Source organism: Pantherophis guttatus, chromosome 2, assembly GCF_059756535.1.
Source record: "Pantherophis guttatus breed Tessera chromosome 2, ASM5975653v1, whole genome shotgun sequence".
Classification (NCBI taxonomy): domain Eukaryota; kingdom Metazoa; phylum Chordata; class Lepidosauria; order Squamata; family Colubridae; genus Pantherophis; species Pantherophis guttatus.
This window is the reverse complement of record NC_142064.1, coordinates 244,297,862-244,312,166: the sequence shown is the minus strand read 5'-3', so window position 1 is coordinate 244,312,166 and position 14,305 is coordinate 244,297,862. Positions and strand designations below refer to the sequence as shown.

Below are 14,305 nucleotides of genomic sequence, written 5' to 3'. Positions count from 1 at the left end.
GGAGATGCCAGGGACCGAATCCAGGACCTGGATTCAAAACCAGATAATAGTGCAATTGAACTCTCTTGTCTTCCTCGTCTTTTTGAGGGCCCCTGTTTTTACAGTCTTGTGACATTTTCTGTGGATTTGACACTCTCGCTCAAGATGAGCTGCATTCTGCCACCGGCGTTCTTTAGCGCGTCGCGGTCTCTATGGCGTAGAATCGATGGAGCACGGAATGCAAAGGCGATGCTGGCATGATCTCTCCTTTCATGCGCCTGTGTATATTCAATCAGCCTAGGAACAGATTTAACTTGCATATTCAGTGTTTTTGGAAAATTGTGTTAGGGCTGCTGTCTTGCTTTGATTCATTTTCCCTGCACAGTTTTGCCCACACTTACCAGCTGTGTAACCTTTCAAAGAGCAAGTTAACTCATTTGGGTGAGTTTTACAGCTCTTGCCGAGCGAGTGAAAAATAAAACAAAACAAAAAGGAGAACATATTTGTTCAGCATTTGTGAAAATCTTCAAGGCTTGCAGTGTTAATCTGCTTGCGCATCTCACGTTATTCCTTAGGTGCCGCTCAGCATAAGAAAATACATCTTTTTATATATATATATAAGTATGTTCTTGAAGACAACCATCTGGTAGTTAAGGAAAGGATCTTCTATTTCAACCTTGATTTTTCAAGGCAGGTACTGTGAAAGGCCTGTTTTCAAGTTTTTATGGTGTGACAGAACATCCTGTGTACCCAAGACAATGCATTTTCATCCACTTGGCTTGACTTAATGATTCAAAGTGAGATAGCAGGAGGATCAGTCAGACACGTGGCTCCCATTTTCTGCCTGCTATCTCCAGGTGGTTGAAGAAAGACAACGTTGAAAGAGTCACCACCTCAGAAATAAAAATAAAAATGGTGATGTCTTCCTTGTTTTTACCCTGTGCAGGGATCATGTTAATAAATACGTGGCTTACTGAAACAATAAATCAACAGATTTTGGTATCCAGGAAGCTCCACCAACAGTATATAGCGCCCTAGCGTATCTTGCGGTGGGATACTGAGATTTCTGGCTGCATAATAAGTGGGAAGAGCAGTGAAAACTGCAACAGAGACAAAACTGCTCTCTGTATTATTGTGTTGAAGGATAATAACTAAGGCTGTGCAGTGCTGTGAATGTGAAGGGGGAAAAATGCTATGGTGCATATTTGAGGTATTTATTTATTGTTTTGCCTTTGAGTGACTGTAGGAGAAATCCATATCGTTTTCTAGGCAAGATTTTAGAAGTGGTTTGCCCTTGCCTTTTTCCTCCTCGTACAGGGAGAGAGCACAATGGACCCAAACTCAACTAGTTGGCTTCCATACCTAAGACAGGACTGGAATTCAGGTTTCCCTGCTCCTAGTCCAACCTCTTAAGCTAACCAAACTAGCTCTTGCATAGTGCCTTTCCTGTGGGCAATTCCTTAAAGCAGTCTGAGATCATGATTTAGTTTAGAATAACAGAGCTGGAAGGGACCTTGGAGGTCTTCTAGTCCAATCCCCTGCTTAGGCAGGAAACCCTACACCACTTCAGACAAATGGTTATCCAACATCTTCTTAAAAACTTCCAGTGTTGGAGCATTGACAACTTCTGGAGGCAAGTTGTTCCACTGATTAATTGTTCTAACTGTCAGGAAATGTCTCCTTAGTTCTAAGTTGCTTCTCTCCTTGATTAGTTTCCACCCATTGCTTCTTGTCCTGGCCTCAGGTGCTTTGTAGAATAGCTTGACTCCCTCTTCTTTGTGGCAGCTCCTGAGATATTGGAACACTGCTATCATGTCTCCCCTAGTCCTTCTTTTCATTAAACTAGACATACCCAGTTCATGCTTTTGGAAACATCCCTTTGAATCCAATATGCTGCACAGACCTAATAAAAAAATAGGAAGGAAAGCATGGGTGAATCAGACTAAAATTTTATCTAGCCAATTTCTTGTTTCCCATCCAAACTTCCATAGGAGGTTTGCAACAGAACCTGGGTTTGCAAAGTATCTGCCAGGAGGGGTGAAGATAGTATATAATCCTCACGATCAGTTTCCTTTAAAGTCTTGTTACTGATACCACAGCCATCCTGAGGCTTAAATGATTGCATTCTATATTTGAGTATTACATCAGTCAAATGAAACTATACAAATTGAAGAGGCTGTAATGGCACAACTATTGGAGGTTGAAGAACTGCTGGTAGGCCACCAAGAATATTGTGATCTCAAGCAAATGTATGTGAGTTTTTATGCTACTTATAGGTTCAAGCCAGTATTGAATAGTAACTTTTCCAAAAATGAGTAAGAATTGAGGGTCTTTTGGTGAAATTGTCATAGGGTAGTATGATGACAAAAAGGTATACTGTAGGTAGATATTAGAAACTTATCTGAGATGGATAGAGTTCTTAAATGCCAATTCTGCCTTGATTGTCCTTCCTTGAAATACAGAAAGAACTTGTGAACTTCAGTCTTCAATTTCCAATCTTACTATGCAGATAAAATATGGTTGTTTATACATACATTCAGCATATGAGATTTACAAAAAGCCACCTAGATTGGCTTAGAAGCAGAAATTGCTATTTAAAAGCCATAAATCAGTACTGGACTGAGTTCTTTTAAAGAAGAAAAAAAGTGATGCCGATGAAGACAGTAGGACTACTTTGGAATATACACATTATATAAACTAGCATTGCACCACATTCATAAACTCTTAATTAATTTAAAATTAATAAGTGTACACACAATTGATTAAATATACATTTAGTATTGCATTTAGCCACAATATAATATAAAACAAAATAACAACATTTAGAATTTTTTTTCCTAGCATTTTTCCCGCAAATGCAGGTTCTGCTTTTTTCTGATCAACCAATTGTTAATCTATTGGTTGCCACAAGAATTGAGTGGCCATCTTGTTGCTTGAGCCTGGCTCTGAGAGAGAGAGTGGCTGGGCCAAAGTCACCCAGTTGGCTTTCATGCCTAAGGCAGGACTAGAACTCACAGTTTCCTGGTTTCTATCCCAGTGCTTTAAGTACTAGATGTATCAAATAAGTGCCATTTTATCTTTTCCTCCCCTACTTTTAGCTTCAGAGCTTTCTAATTGTTGTTTGCATGTATCTAGATCCCTTGGAAGAGAAACAGTGTGGAAAAGTGGCAGCAAAATGATGAACGATAGGAAGGGAAAATAATTCCACCCTTTTCCAGGTCTCAATACTATCTTTTTGAAATAGAGTTACCACTGGAAGTGACTGCTGAGATTTTATTTCATGATCTGAAAAATAATAGCCCAAAATATTCTCTTTCAGAAAATATTTCTAAATCTCTGTTCAAATGGTTTGTTGTTTGTTTGTTTGTTTGTTTGTTTGTTTACTTATGGAGACTTTGTAGAATTTCCTTCTGAAATGAAGGTCATCATTAAATTCCAAGAATACTAAAAGCAAAATAGCTTGTGAAACACCATTCACTGAAATGGTGCAGAATTATGATGTCACATCTCGTTGATATCATTATTATTTAGCAACAACATCAGCCAGTAGTTACTATTCAGGCAAAAGAATCAACTGAATAATAGCTACAAGATTTTAATTCCCTTTTTGAGAAAAATTGTTGAATTTCAGATTTGGATTGGATGAAGTCTTGGATCTTGGGATCATAGTGTTGAGATACACAAATCTAGCATTCCTACAAAGAGTAACAATTTATTCTATTAACACTTTCTGAATCCAAATATAAACCAAAACAGCAGGCTGAAAACTGCACTTTTCACATTTTGCCATTTTAAAAGACGGCATAACAATGTATGCATGTTTAGTGGAAAATATGCACTCATGCCCACTCTTTAAAGGACAGAAAACTATTGTAAGAAAATGTATACCAATAAGTAGATGACGAAATCCTGCAGAATTGCATGCAGGTATTTTTTGTGCTCCTAACCAGTTTGATAACTGAAATATTGAGAAACAGGATGAACCAAAAAGAAAAGGTTAAAAAAAATGGGAAAGAGAGGAAATTTGCTATTCTCCAGTAATATGGGTTGGGCCTAAGGCCAGAGTAGCAAAAATATTTGTCAGTAGTACAGAACTTGCTTCCAGTGGCTCTCTCTCTCTCTCTCTCTTAGATGACTGAGTAATACAATTTTTGAAATCTGTGCTGAAAAGCAAAGCAATAAAAAGAAATACCTTTGGAACTAACAAGATGATCCTTCTGGAGATAAAATTTTCATACTTGAGTGACTTTGTACCAAAGGTGCCTAAAAAGGCAACTAGACTTTCTTGGCTCTTGAGTACAAAAGACCAGTTGCCTTTTAGAAAAGCACTTTTTGGACAACCATGACCTGGATGATTGAGAATCTCCATAGACACTTGAGTGACTTGTTCATTTCTATCATACTACCAAGTGGAAAATATGTCATCTATTGAGTTCTAGGTACCTCTATATCAGCTGGGTAGAAGATGAACGAACTCCTAAGATCAGCAAATGGCTTATGATGGTAACCTTATGAAAGCCAACAATATGGCTATAGAGTCTATTAAAAGTTGACTTAGTTTAGCCGAGAAACAGTATAGCTAATATTCTCCTAACTCATCTGTGCATGATTGTACTTGTACCCAAAGACTCCAATTGTATCAAAGGAGATTTTCTTACTTTACTGGCTCCCATGATTCCCGCTCAAAGCCCCTGTGAATTGACTGGGCAATAGAGGACTCCATGAGATCGACATATCTAACCACAAGTGGAGCAAAGAGATCTTGGAGATGTTTGTGGTATTTTCCATTGCACAAATTATCTAGAACAAACAAATAAAAGCACAATAAGACACTTTTAGCAGCATTCCACAATTACATGGTGTAATTTTTAAAGTAACCAAATCGAAGGCCCAATCAATAAATGAATCTGCTGTCAATTTCTTTATTCTAGAAACATTTTAACATAAACAATATGACCATAGCACTGATTGTTTTTGAGTGATACCTAAGAATCACTTGAGTAAAAGTTTGACCATTCCATCCAAAATATTAATAGACATTTTAAACATTTTAACATTTCACGTTAACAATAAATGTTAACATAAATGAATGTATTTAGGTCCAAGAGGCTCATCCATTACAAATATAAACTGGTTTCATTTAGAATTCTAAGACCTCTTGGAAACTTTAATTTTTTTTAAAAATGAAACTTTTACATCAATACAGAAAACTAAATAAGAAATCCCCAATTTTTCAGAAAGATTCTTTCTGAATCTGTCTGAATAGGAATGCTTGGATACCTGCAGGATAGTCTTATGCAAGCTTATTTGGAAGTAAATCCCAGGATATTCAATAGGACTTAATTTCTAGCAATTGGATCTATTACTGAAGATTTAAACTAGTTTAAATTATTACTGCCACCCAGACTCCTGAGAGATGGGCTTAGGAAATCAACCAAGTGTTTTTAGTCAGACTGACATTTGTGTGAGGTGAATGCCTCAATTTTCTCAGAAATCTATTTGTCACACTGTGTTCAATACCCTTTGCTTCCAAAACCATGAGAAAAATGAAAGAAGCCATAATAAATAAAATTAATAATCCAACTCAGTGATATGAGCCGTGGTGGCGCAGTGGTTAGAGTGCAGTACTGCAGGCTACTTCTGCTGACTGCCGGCTGACTGCAATTTGGCAGTTCAAATCTCACCAGGCTCAAGGTTGACTTAAGCCTTCCATCCTTCTGAGGTTGGTAAAATGTGGACCCAGATTGTTGGGGGCAATATGCTGACTCTGTAAACCACTTAGAGAGGGCTGTAAAGCACTGTGAAGCGGTATAAGTCTAAGTGCTATTGCTATTCCTATATACACATGAAAAAGAATTTTCTGAGCCATTTTTTCAATAAAATCTGCTCTTCACATTAAGTTGTCAAGCAATACTTCATGTCTGCAGTGAAAACATTGCCTTCAAAGGTGCGCTATAATATATTTCTGTAAGGAGATGGTGGTAAATAAGGAAAACTAAAGTGATTGTATGAATCCAACACATCAAGAGCACTTAAGGGGACCTTTATGAAGAAATCCATGTCATTTGGTTTGGGACAAAAGTTATATTGATTGCACTTTCAGAAAAGTTTTACTTTTTTTTTTTTTGGTTCTCATAAAACTTCCAAAAGTGACAACAGTGCTGCTTTTATTATTCTTTTATATTATTTTTAGATACCTATGACTTTTTCATAGTTTTTAATTTATTTTTATTGTTTAGGATATTTCAGACATTAGGGTTTTTAAAATATTTTTTTATTCCATCTTTCTATGTGTGTTTGAAATCTCTTCTTAAACAAGAAAGAAAGCTTTGCTTCACTTAAGCTTAAATCTTTTTACGTAGAGGTCTCGGTGGGGAAAAATATGTCTCTCTAATCTGTGTGTTTCCCAAGATATTATGGTTCTCGCCTACCTTTCGATTAAGCTTTTAAAGACAAAAACTTTTTTTAATGTGTATAATGCTAAAAAACAAAAACAAAAAACCTTGTTCCTAATGCAAACCTCCCCATTTGCACACAGACAAGTAAGTACCAGAAGCTGCTGGCACAGTCTCTTCTTTGGTTCCCCTGGCTCATGTGATTTTGTGATGTAACGGAAGGAGGTAGATTTTCTTCACAAGTCTACATCCATTTCTGCAGTCTCCCCAAATAGATTTGCAATGCAATGAACATGACCTACCAGCTGATTTAAGGAGAAATTAGAAAGCTGGTTGGTATTGATTATTTATCAATTGAATAACAAGGACTGGATATCTTCTTTTTGCAGGAGTATGTGTATGCTCTGAGGTTTGGTTGTGGGGTGCTTTTGTGTATGTGTGTGTTTCTGAATATACAATAACAGTTTTCTTTCATAAACATTCACAAAATGGGAATGTTTGTGGTCTCTGAGCTTGGTTGTTTTCTTGCAGACATTTCATTGCCCAAACAAAGTAACATCATCAGTACTAGTCCATTCAGAAAACCACAACAATTTGTGAAGGGCCAGGTTATCTTCGAGACCGCCTTCTACCGCATAGCTCCCAGCGACCGGTAAGATCCCACAGAGTTGGTCTCCTCCGGGTCCCGTCAGCTAAACAATGCCAGCAGGCAGGCCTGCGGGGAAGGGCCTTCTCTGTGGCTGCCCCAGCTCTCTGGAACCAGTTACCTCCTGAGATCCGGAACATCCCCACCCTATTGGCCTTCCGAAAAGCGGTGAAGACCTGGCTTTTCCGGCAGACCTGGGGCCGTTGATCTCGCTGTTGCGATCTGGCGAGATCTGGCCATGAATGGTGTGAATGGGTTTTAATTGTTTTTAATGTTTTAATTTTTAATGTTTTTATATATGGTTTTTAAATGCATTGTAAGCCGCCTTGAGTCTTCAGAGAAAGGCGGCATACAAGTTGAACAAATAAATTTAAGTGACTTAACTAAAAGGTTAAGTGAGGAAGAACTGGAAATCAGTCAAAATTAACATTAGCCCAACACTTTCATCTCCACAGAGAATAAATTAAATGGCCAAAGTACAATACATACAGTCACTTCGAAGGGAGTCATTTAGAAGCTGAAACAGTGGAAAGCTGTCCCAGGTGTCTGGCGGCTGGACTTCCAGCGCAGCATCCATGTCTACTGCAAACAATGAGAGGAAGGTCTCCGCGTGCTCGACCATTAAGTCTGACCACCAAGCAAAGGCCTTGAAAACAAAGCAAAATTAAACAAAAAAAAAGAGAAAACAAACAGAAGTGTTATTAAATTAGATCTCATGTTCGGGAGTAAACAGTAAACTGAGTGAACATCTTAGATAAATCTAGCTTTATTGTAAAGCAAACAGTAGTGCAATTGCTAGCATGTTGCAATCATAAGGCAACTAGAGCATCTGCTTCTCAAGGAGCAACTTCTCAAGGAGTAAAGGACTCAGAGGTATAATCTTCCACATCTGCCCTAAAACAATGGACATGCACCTGTCCAGTTTACAATAAGTCACTTGATTCCTTGTGGATCATGCTCTTTCTTAAGAGTTCCTTGAATAAAATATATCACATTTGGGAGTTTCTTCACTGTGTTTGTAGGTTTTCTGCTCCTCTTTCCCAAGGAACCTTCAGACATTATCAAGTATGAAAATTGGGGATTTAGGGGCCCTGAAACACCCCAGATTTACACTTCAAACTCAGCTAGTGGGTGAGTTTTTAACATAAATTAGCGATCACAATGAAAAAAACAACAACCCCACACGACATCAGAAGAGCTCTCTGCAGTCAAGCTAGGATAAAACTACTAAGAAATAAAGAACGTTGAAAACCAAGAAATATCAGTGAAGTAACTCATTGGTCATGCGCACAGGTCCTCAGGAAGTCATTGTACAGCTTCTCTGAAACGACATTCACATCATACATGTCTCAGATGTGAATGTGCTAGGAACACATGCACGCGTGTTTCAAATCACTTCTGGCTTAGGAACATGCAACATGAGTGGTGTTATCAATAGGACCTTGTGCAATAATGACTAAGCAATAAAATGTTTTTTTACTCAAGAGTTCAATGCTTATGTATAGTAGTTGTCATTTTCTAAAGAGGTAGAGTATTTTGACAAGTGAGTCAAGGGCTAAGATTATCTGATTAAATATACGTCACTGAAACCCTGCTCCATAATCCATATTCTTACAGGTAATCTCTCCGGTGATGGCCTCTGAATTATATAAAATGCTCTCCTGAAAACATATATGCATTAGCCATCTGTAGCAGTGGTAGGTTTCAATTTTTTTTACTACCGGTTCTGTGGGTGTGGCTTGGTGGGTGTGGCATGACTTGGTGGGCGTGGCTTGGTGGGCATGGCAGGGGAAAGGTACTGTAAAATCTCCATTCCCACCCCACTCCAGGGAAAGTGTACTGCAAAATCTCCATTCCCACCTCACTCCAGGGGAAGGATACTGCAAAATCTCCATTTCCTCCCAATCAGCTGGGAATTGGGAGGCAGAGAATAGTTGGGGGAAGGGGCCAGTCAGAATTTTTACTACCGGTTCTCCGAACTACTCAGAATTTCTGCTACCGGTTCTCCAGAACTGGTCAGAACCTGTTGAAACCCACCTCTGATCTTTAGCCTCTTTTCAGAGACAGATGAAGACTCCTTAATTTTTCCAGGCACTGTAAACTTAGTTGGAAATGATTATTTATATATTTTTTAAAAAATTGTATTAATTTACAAGAGTGGCACAAGTGAATAAACTTTACATATCCATCCTCTGAAATGAAAAGGACAAATCAGTCATAGCGAACATAAATTCTTCTGATCTCAAGTAGACTGAGGTATATATATATTTCTCTGAATCTTGCTAATGTTTTGTTGGCAGAATATATTTCAAAGAAGATAGTTTTGTTTTTCACTTCCCCTAGTAAATAAGACAGAGTTCCCTTGAACATGGTAGACAGAGGACTGACTTGTGGAAAGGGAAGGGAGATACTCCAAATTATTCAGTACAACTCCCATATGTGCCAGATGGCACTATCTAATGTTAGGATATCTAATGTCCTTAATTCTCCATTCCAGAGACCATTCCTCTCTTTTGGGACCTTTTTGGAGCTTGTCAGGTGAAGAAATCGTTGAGGAAGTTAGCTTCCCAGAATTCCATTCTGCCAGCATGACATTGGAATTTGATGCTTGTGAACATTTTGGGGTTGGTTTGTCTAAAATACTTAAGATATTTGGAACATAATAAGAGTTTTTAAATGGAAATTGAATTATTAGTTATTTATATTTAATATCAAGTAACAGGACAATGAGAAAAATAGAGGAAAATTCAACAGAAGGGAATGAATAGGCATTGTTTCTAAATTATTCTTAAGTGAAATCTAGCCATGGATATTAATTCTGAAATGTCAGGTAAAAGATGGAACTGACATTATAAATATATCAACTCTCTTTTATAGAAAAAATCCTTGTCCAGTAACTTTCTTCTATTAAACCATTAATATTTATGTAACTTAAGAATTTTATTCAAGAAGTAATTATAATATGGATGATCTTCATTACCAGCACCATATTTTGAGAAACAGAGGCATTGAAGTATTTGAAGCAATGAACTGGTACATCCTATATCCGTGATGGCGAACCTATAGCACGGGTGCCAGAGGTGGCATGCAGAGCACTCTCTGTGGGCACGTGCGCCATTGTCAGCTGCCATTCTAGTTTCTGGCACACACGAGTGTTCTAGCCAGCTGGTCGTTGGGTTTTCATTGCTCTGGCACGCATGCGCACATGCATTCCAGTTTGGGCACTCGGTGCAAAAAAGGTTCGCCATCACTGTCCTATATCCTACCTCTTTATTTAAATATTTCTTTTGGTCCTTCTGTTTTCACTAGCCAATGCTGTAGATATTGATCAAAAATATGAACAATTCTAGTATAATCGATTAAGTGCCATCAAGTTGCGTAGATTCTCTCCAGAACTCTGGTATAGCTAGTGTTTAAAATTTCCTAAAAGTAGGAAAAGTAATTCTACTGACCTTGATAACATTGATATAGCTCCTAAAGGTTGATACTAATGTGATAAAATGTATATATTATAGGGAACTCTATACTTTTTATGACATTAATATTAACTTTTAGGAACTATGACAATGTTACCAATGTCAGTAGAATTATTTTCCTGCTTTTTATAATGTCATCTTTGTACATTGCAATGAATGATTCCTATATGGTCTAGATTTTAAAGGAAAAAAAATTGTATACAATTGAAAGCTATAAAAATTCCATAAGAAACAAGAGGGAAATTGCTATTGGGCAGTTTTATTTTGTCTAGGAACCTTGTTTTCTATAACAGCCAGTATTAGGCTTTCATGAGACTTCTAGAGATTCAATCTAAACAATTCTGCATTTTCTCCAACTAATGTTTCAAACAAGGATTATTAATAATCCTGCCTTTATACAATGTATAAATCCAGTCTAGTGGAAGAGCAATGTAATTGTATTGGCATTTTGAGACAACATGAACCACTTTTATTGCAATCCTCTGTAATGTGAACTGTTATATCAAAACGAGGGGAAAAAATCTTGTGGCATCTAAAGATTACCTTTTTTAATCCTTTAAACATTAGTTGTGGATTCTAGATCATGACACCTCACAGTGTAATAACTTTATGCTGATCATAATGTTTTTTTGAGATAATTAATCTAGAATTCAACCATTACATCCTGTTTTCATGAGTAAGAAAAAGAGCCAATACTTTTGAAATTCAAAGAAAGGAACACGGTCATTTCTGTAAAAATTTAATTTTTTTAAAAAAAATTTTTTGTAAGTAGCACTGAATCTAATAATATATCTGCTTTTTCAGGTCCAAGCTATCATCCTGAAATCTCTTTCTGAAACGAGAAAAATACCATTGCTATTCATGAATACCATTCCCCAATAAAAAAAATTACTTTGCCTTTACTTACCTTCTTTATAATAAACATACAAAGGAAATGCAAATCCTACATCACAAAATCTATAATTTATTTGACCATACCCATGAAAATTCATGTATATATGCAAGTTTTCAAGAGATAAATACATATATACATATTCATACATATATACATATGGAGAGAGAATGATAATTTCAAAAGCCTGCAGTAAATAAAAGCTTTAAGGGTGCCTGTATGTAATTTGCAAAATAGATTCCCCCTTCCCATTTTGAAAAAAAAAGAAAGAAAAAAGAAGAGAAGACAAATGGTATAGAGCTAAAAGGATATCTACTATATTGGAAACTGCTTAGATTGTAGCATGCCCTACAGATTCATTTGGGATTTTTTTTAAAGAGCAGATTTTTACAAAGTGTTTTTATGACTCAGGCTTTTTTTGGAATTAATTTCATACATCTTTGTTTGCCATAGACATGCATACTAAGCAGCTTCTTAATTGTTCCCTGGTAATGCTTGTTATTTTTAACAAACAGGCTTTAAACTAGCTTAAGATAACTTTTTTTTTTCTGGTAATGTTTTTGGGTGGCTCCTTCCCCGGTTTGGTGATTACTTCTCTTTGAATGCTGTTCCAAATGCTTTAAGGTGATTTTAGACAATGTGCTTGCTGCCTGTATATTCTCAATAGTAATAATTTCAGCCTTTCAAATGGCAAATCATTTTGGGAAAGGTCTTTTAAGGTCTGAGAATGACTGGTAAATAAACAGACTGAGTTGCCTTGAAGGGTACCAAATGAGTGACTCACCCCCCTACAATGTTTGGTTATTTTCCCCATCAATCTTGAAACATAAAATGAACTGGGGTTTATTTCTCAAGTGTGTTTGTTTCCTATCAGAAGATTACTGACCCAGGGGGTCTCTCCTAAACTTTTCAGATAATGTTATGGCAAATGAGGTTGTGTGAATGTATTGGAGATGGCAGGAATTTCCTTTGTTAAGATTTTTTCTTGCAGCAGTTCGGAATCTGCATTTTAGGTTTCGTGGCCATTAGCCATGGAATGTGTGTTTTGAAGTCATCACCAATTGCCTTCTGCTTTTTTTCCAGTAGAATAATGATAGAATAAGACCTTTCTTACCTTAACACAAGACTATTTGTACCAAAGTGGTGGTGCAGTTGGAAACAACATGGTTTCCCTTAATCTAAACCTCCCTTAAATACCCCATTTCCATTCCAAGAAAAATGCCCTTTCTGAGTTACACAGCTATTTTCCAACCTCAGTCATCTGAGAACAGATTAGATTAGATTAACACAGTTGGAAGGGACCTTGTAGGCCATCTAAGATAAGATAAGATAAGATAATTTTATTTCTATACCGCCCCTCTCCCGAAGGACTTGGGGCGGTGCACAGCCAAGTAAAAACACAATACAAACATCATAATTAAATTTAAACATTATTAAAATTCTTACATTTGCGGCCGAAATTCGTTAAAAACCCAAAAATTTAAAAACTCCAAATTTAAAACTCCATTACAAAGATAGCCCTGCCTGTTGGAAGACCAGGGTCTTGAGGGCACAGCGAAAAACTTGGAGGTCAGAGATTGTGTGTATTTCCGGGGGCAGTTCATTCCAAAGGGCAGGGGCTCCCACAAAGAAGGCTCTCCCCCTGGGTGTTGCCAGCCGACATAATTTGGCCGACGGCACTCTGAGGAGTCCCTCTCTGTGGGAGCGAACTGGTTGGTGGGAGGCTATCGGTGGCAGAAGGCGGTCTCGTAAGTACCCAGGTCCTGAGCCATGGAGCACTTTAAAGGTGGTAACCAACACCTTGAATCGCACCCGGAAGACCACTGGGAGCCAGTGCAGCTCGCGTAGGAGAGGTGTTACATGAGCGCAACTGGTTGCACCCATAATCACCCGGACGGCCGCATTCTGAACCAGTTGGAGCCTCCGAGTGCTCTTCAGGGGGAGCCCCATGGCGAGAGGATTACAGTAGTCCAGCCAAGAGATAACAAGGCCATGAGTGACCGTGCACAAGGCATCCCAATCCAGAAAGGGACGCAACTGGCGAATCAGGCGAACATGATAGAAGGCCCCCCCTGGCCACAGCCATCATATGCTCTTCTAAAGACAGCCGTGCGTCCAGGAGGATGCCCAGATTGCGAGCCCTCTCTGTGGGGGCTAAAGATTCACCCCCTATAGATAGCGATGGTGTCAACTGACTATACTGGGACGCCGGAAGCCACAGCCACTCAGTTTTGGAAGGGTTGAGTCTGATCCTATTTCTTCCCATCCAAACCCGTACGGCCTCCAGGCAGCGGGACATCACGTCAAGGGCATCATTGGGATGGTCTGGGGTGGAGATGTACAGCTGAGTGTCATCAGCGTACTGATGTACCCTCACCCCAAAACCACGGATGATCTCGCCCAGTGGCTTCACATAAATGTTGAACAGAAGGGGCCAGAGGACCGACCCTTGTGGCACCCCCCAGGCAAGGTGCCTCGAGGTCGACCTCTGCCCCCCTGCCAACACAAACTGTGAGCGGTTGAAGAGGAAGGAGGAGAACCACCGCAGCACGGTGCCCCCTATTCCTAACCCCCTCAACCACTGCAGCATGATACCATGGTTGATGGTATCAAAAGCCGCTGAGAGATCTAATAGGACCAGGACAGAGGAACAACCCCTGTCCCAAGCCCTCCAGAGATCATCAACCAATGCGACCAATGCCGTTTCCGTGCTGTACCCCTGCCTGAAGCCCGACTGGTATGGGTCCAGATAGACAGCTTCATCCAGGTACCGGGGGAGCTGTCGTGCCACCACACTCTCAACAACCTTCACCACAAAACAAAGGTTGGAGCCCAGACGATAATTAGCTAGTACAGCCAGGTCCAGGGAAGGCTTCTTGAGGAGAGGCCTCACCATCTCCTCTTTCAAGGCGGTGGG

General features: G+C 38.8%; 1 protein-coding gene across 21 annotated transcripts in view; it reads right to left on the bottom strand.

Annotated features, from left to right (window-relative positions):
• The window catches only part of CADPS (calcium dependent secretion activator), a 453,285-nt gene that overhangs the window by 112,184 nt on the left and 326,796 nt on the right, over positions 1–14,305 (bottom strand). For all 21 annotated transcript variants that reach the window (XM_087883748.1, XM_060684201.2, XM_060684202.2 and 18 more), the window contains 2 exons: positions 7,510–7,666; positions 4,638–4,779 (listed from right to left, as the gene is read on the bottom strand). In XM_087883748.1, coding sequence (XP_087739874.1) covers positions 4,638–4,779; positions 7,510–7,666 — 299 coding nt within the window. The remainder of the gene's footprint in view (positions 1–4,637; positions 4,780–7,509; positions 7,667–14,305) is intronic.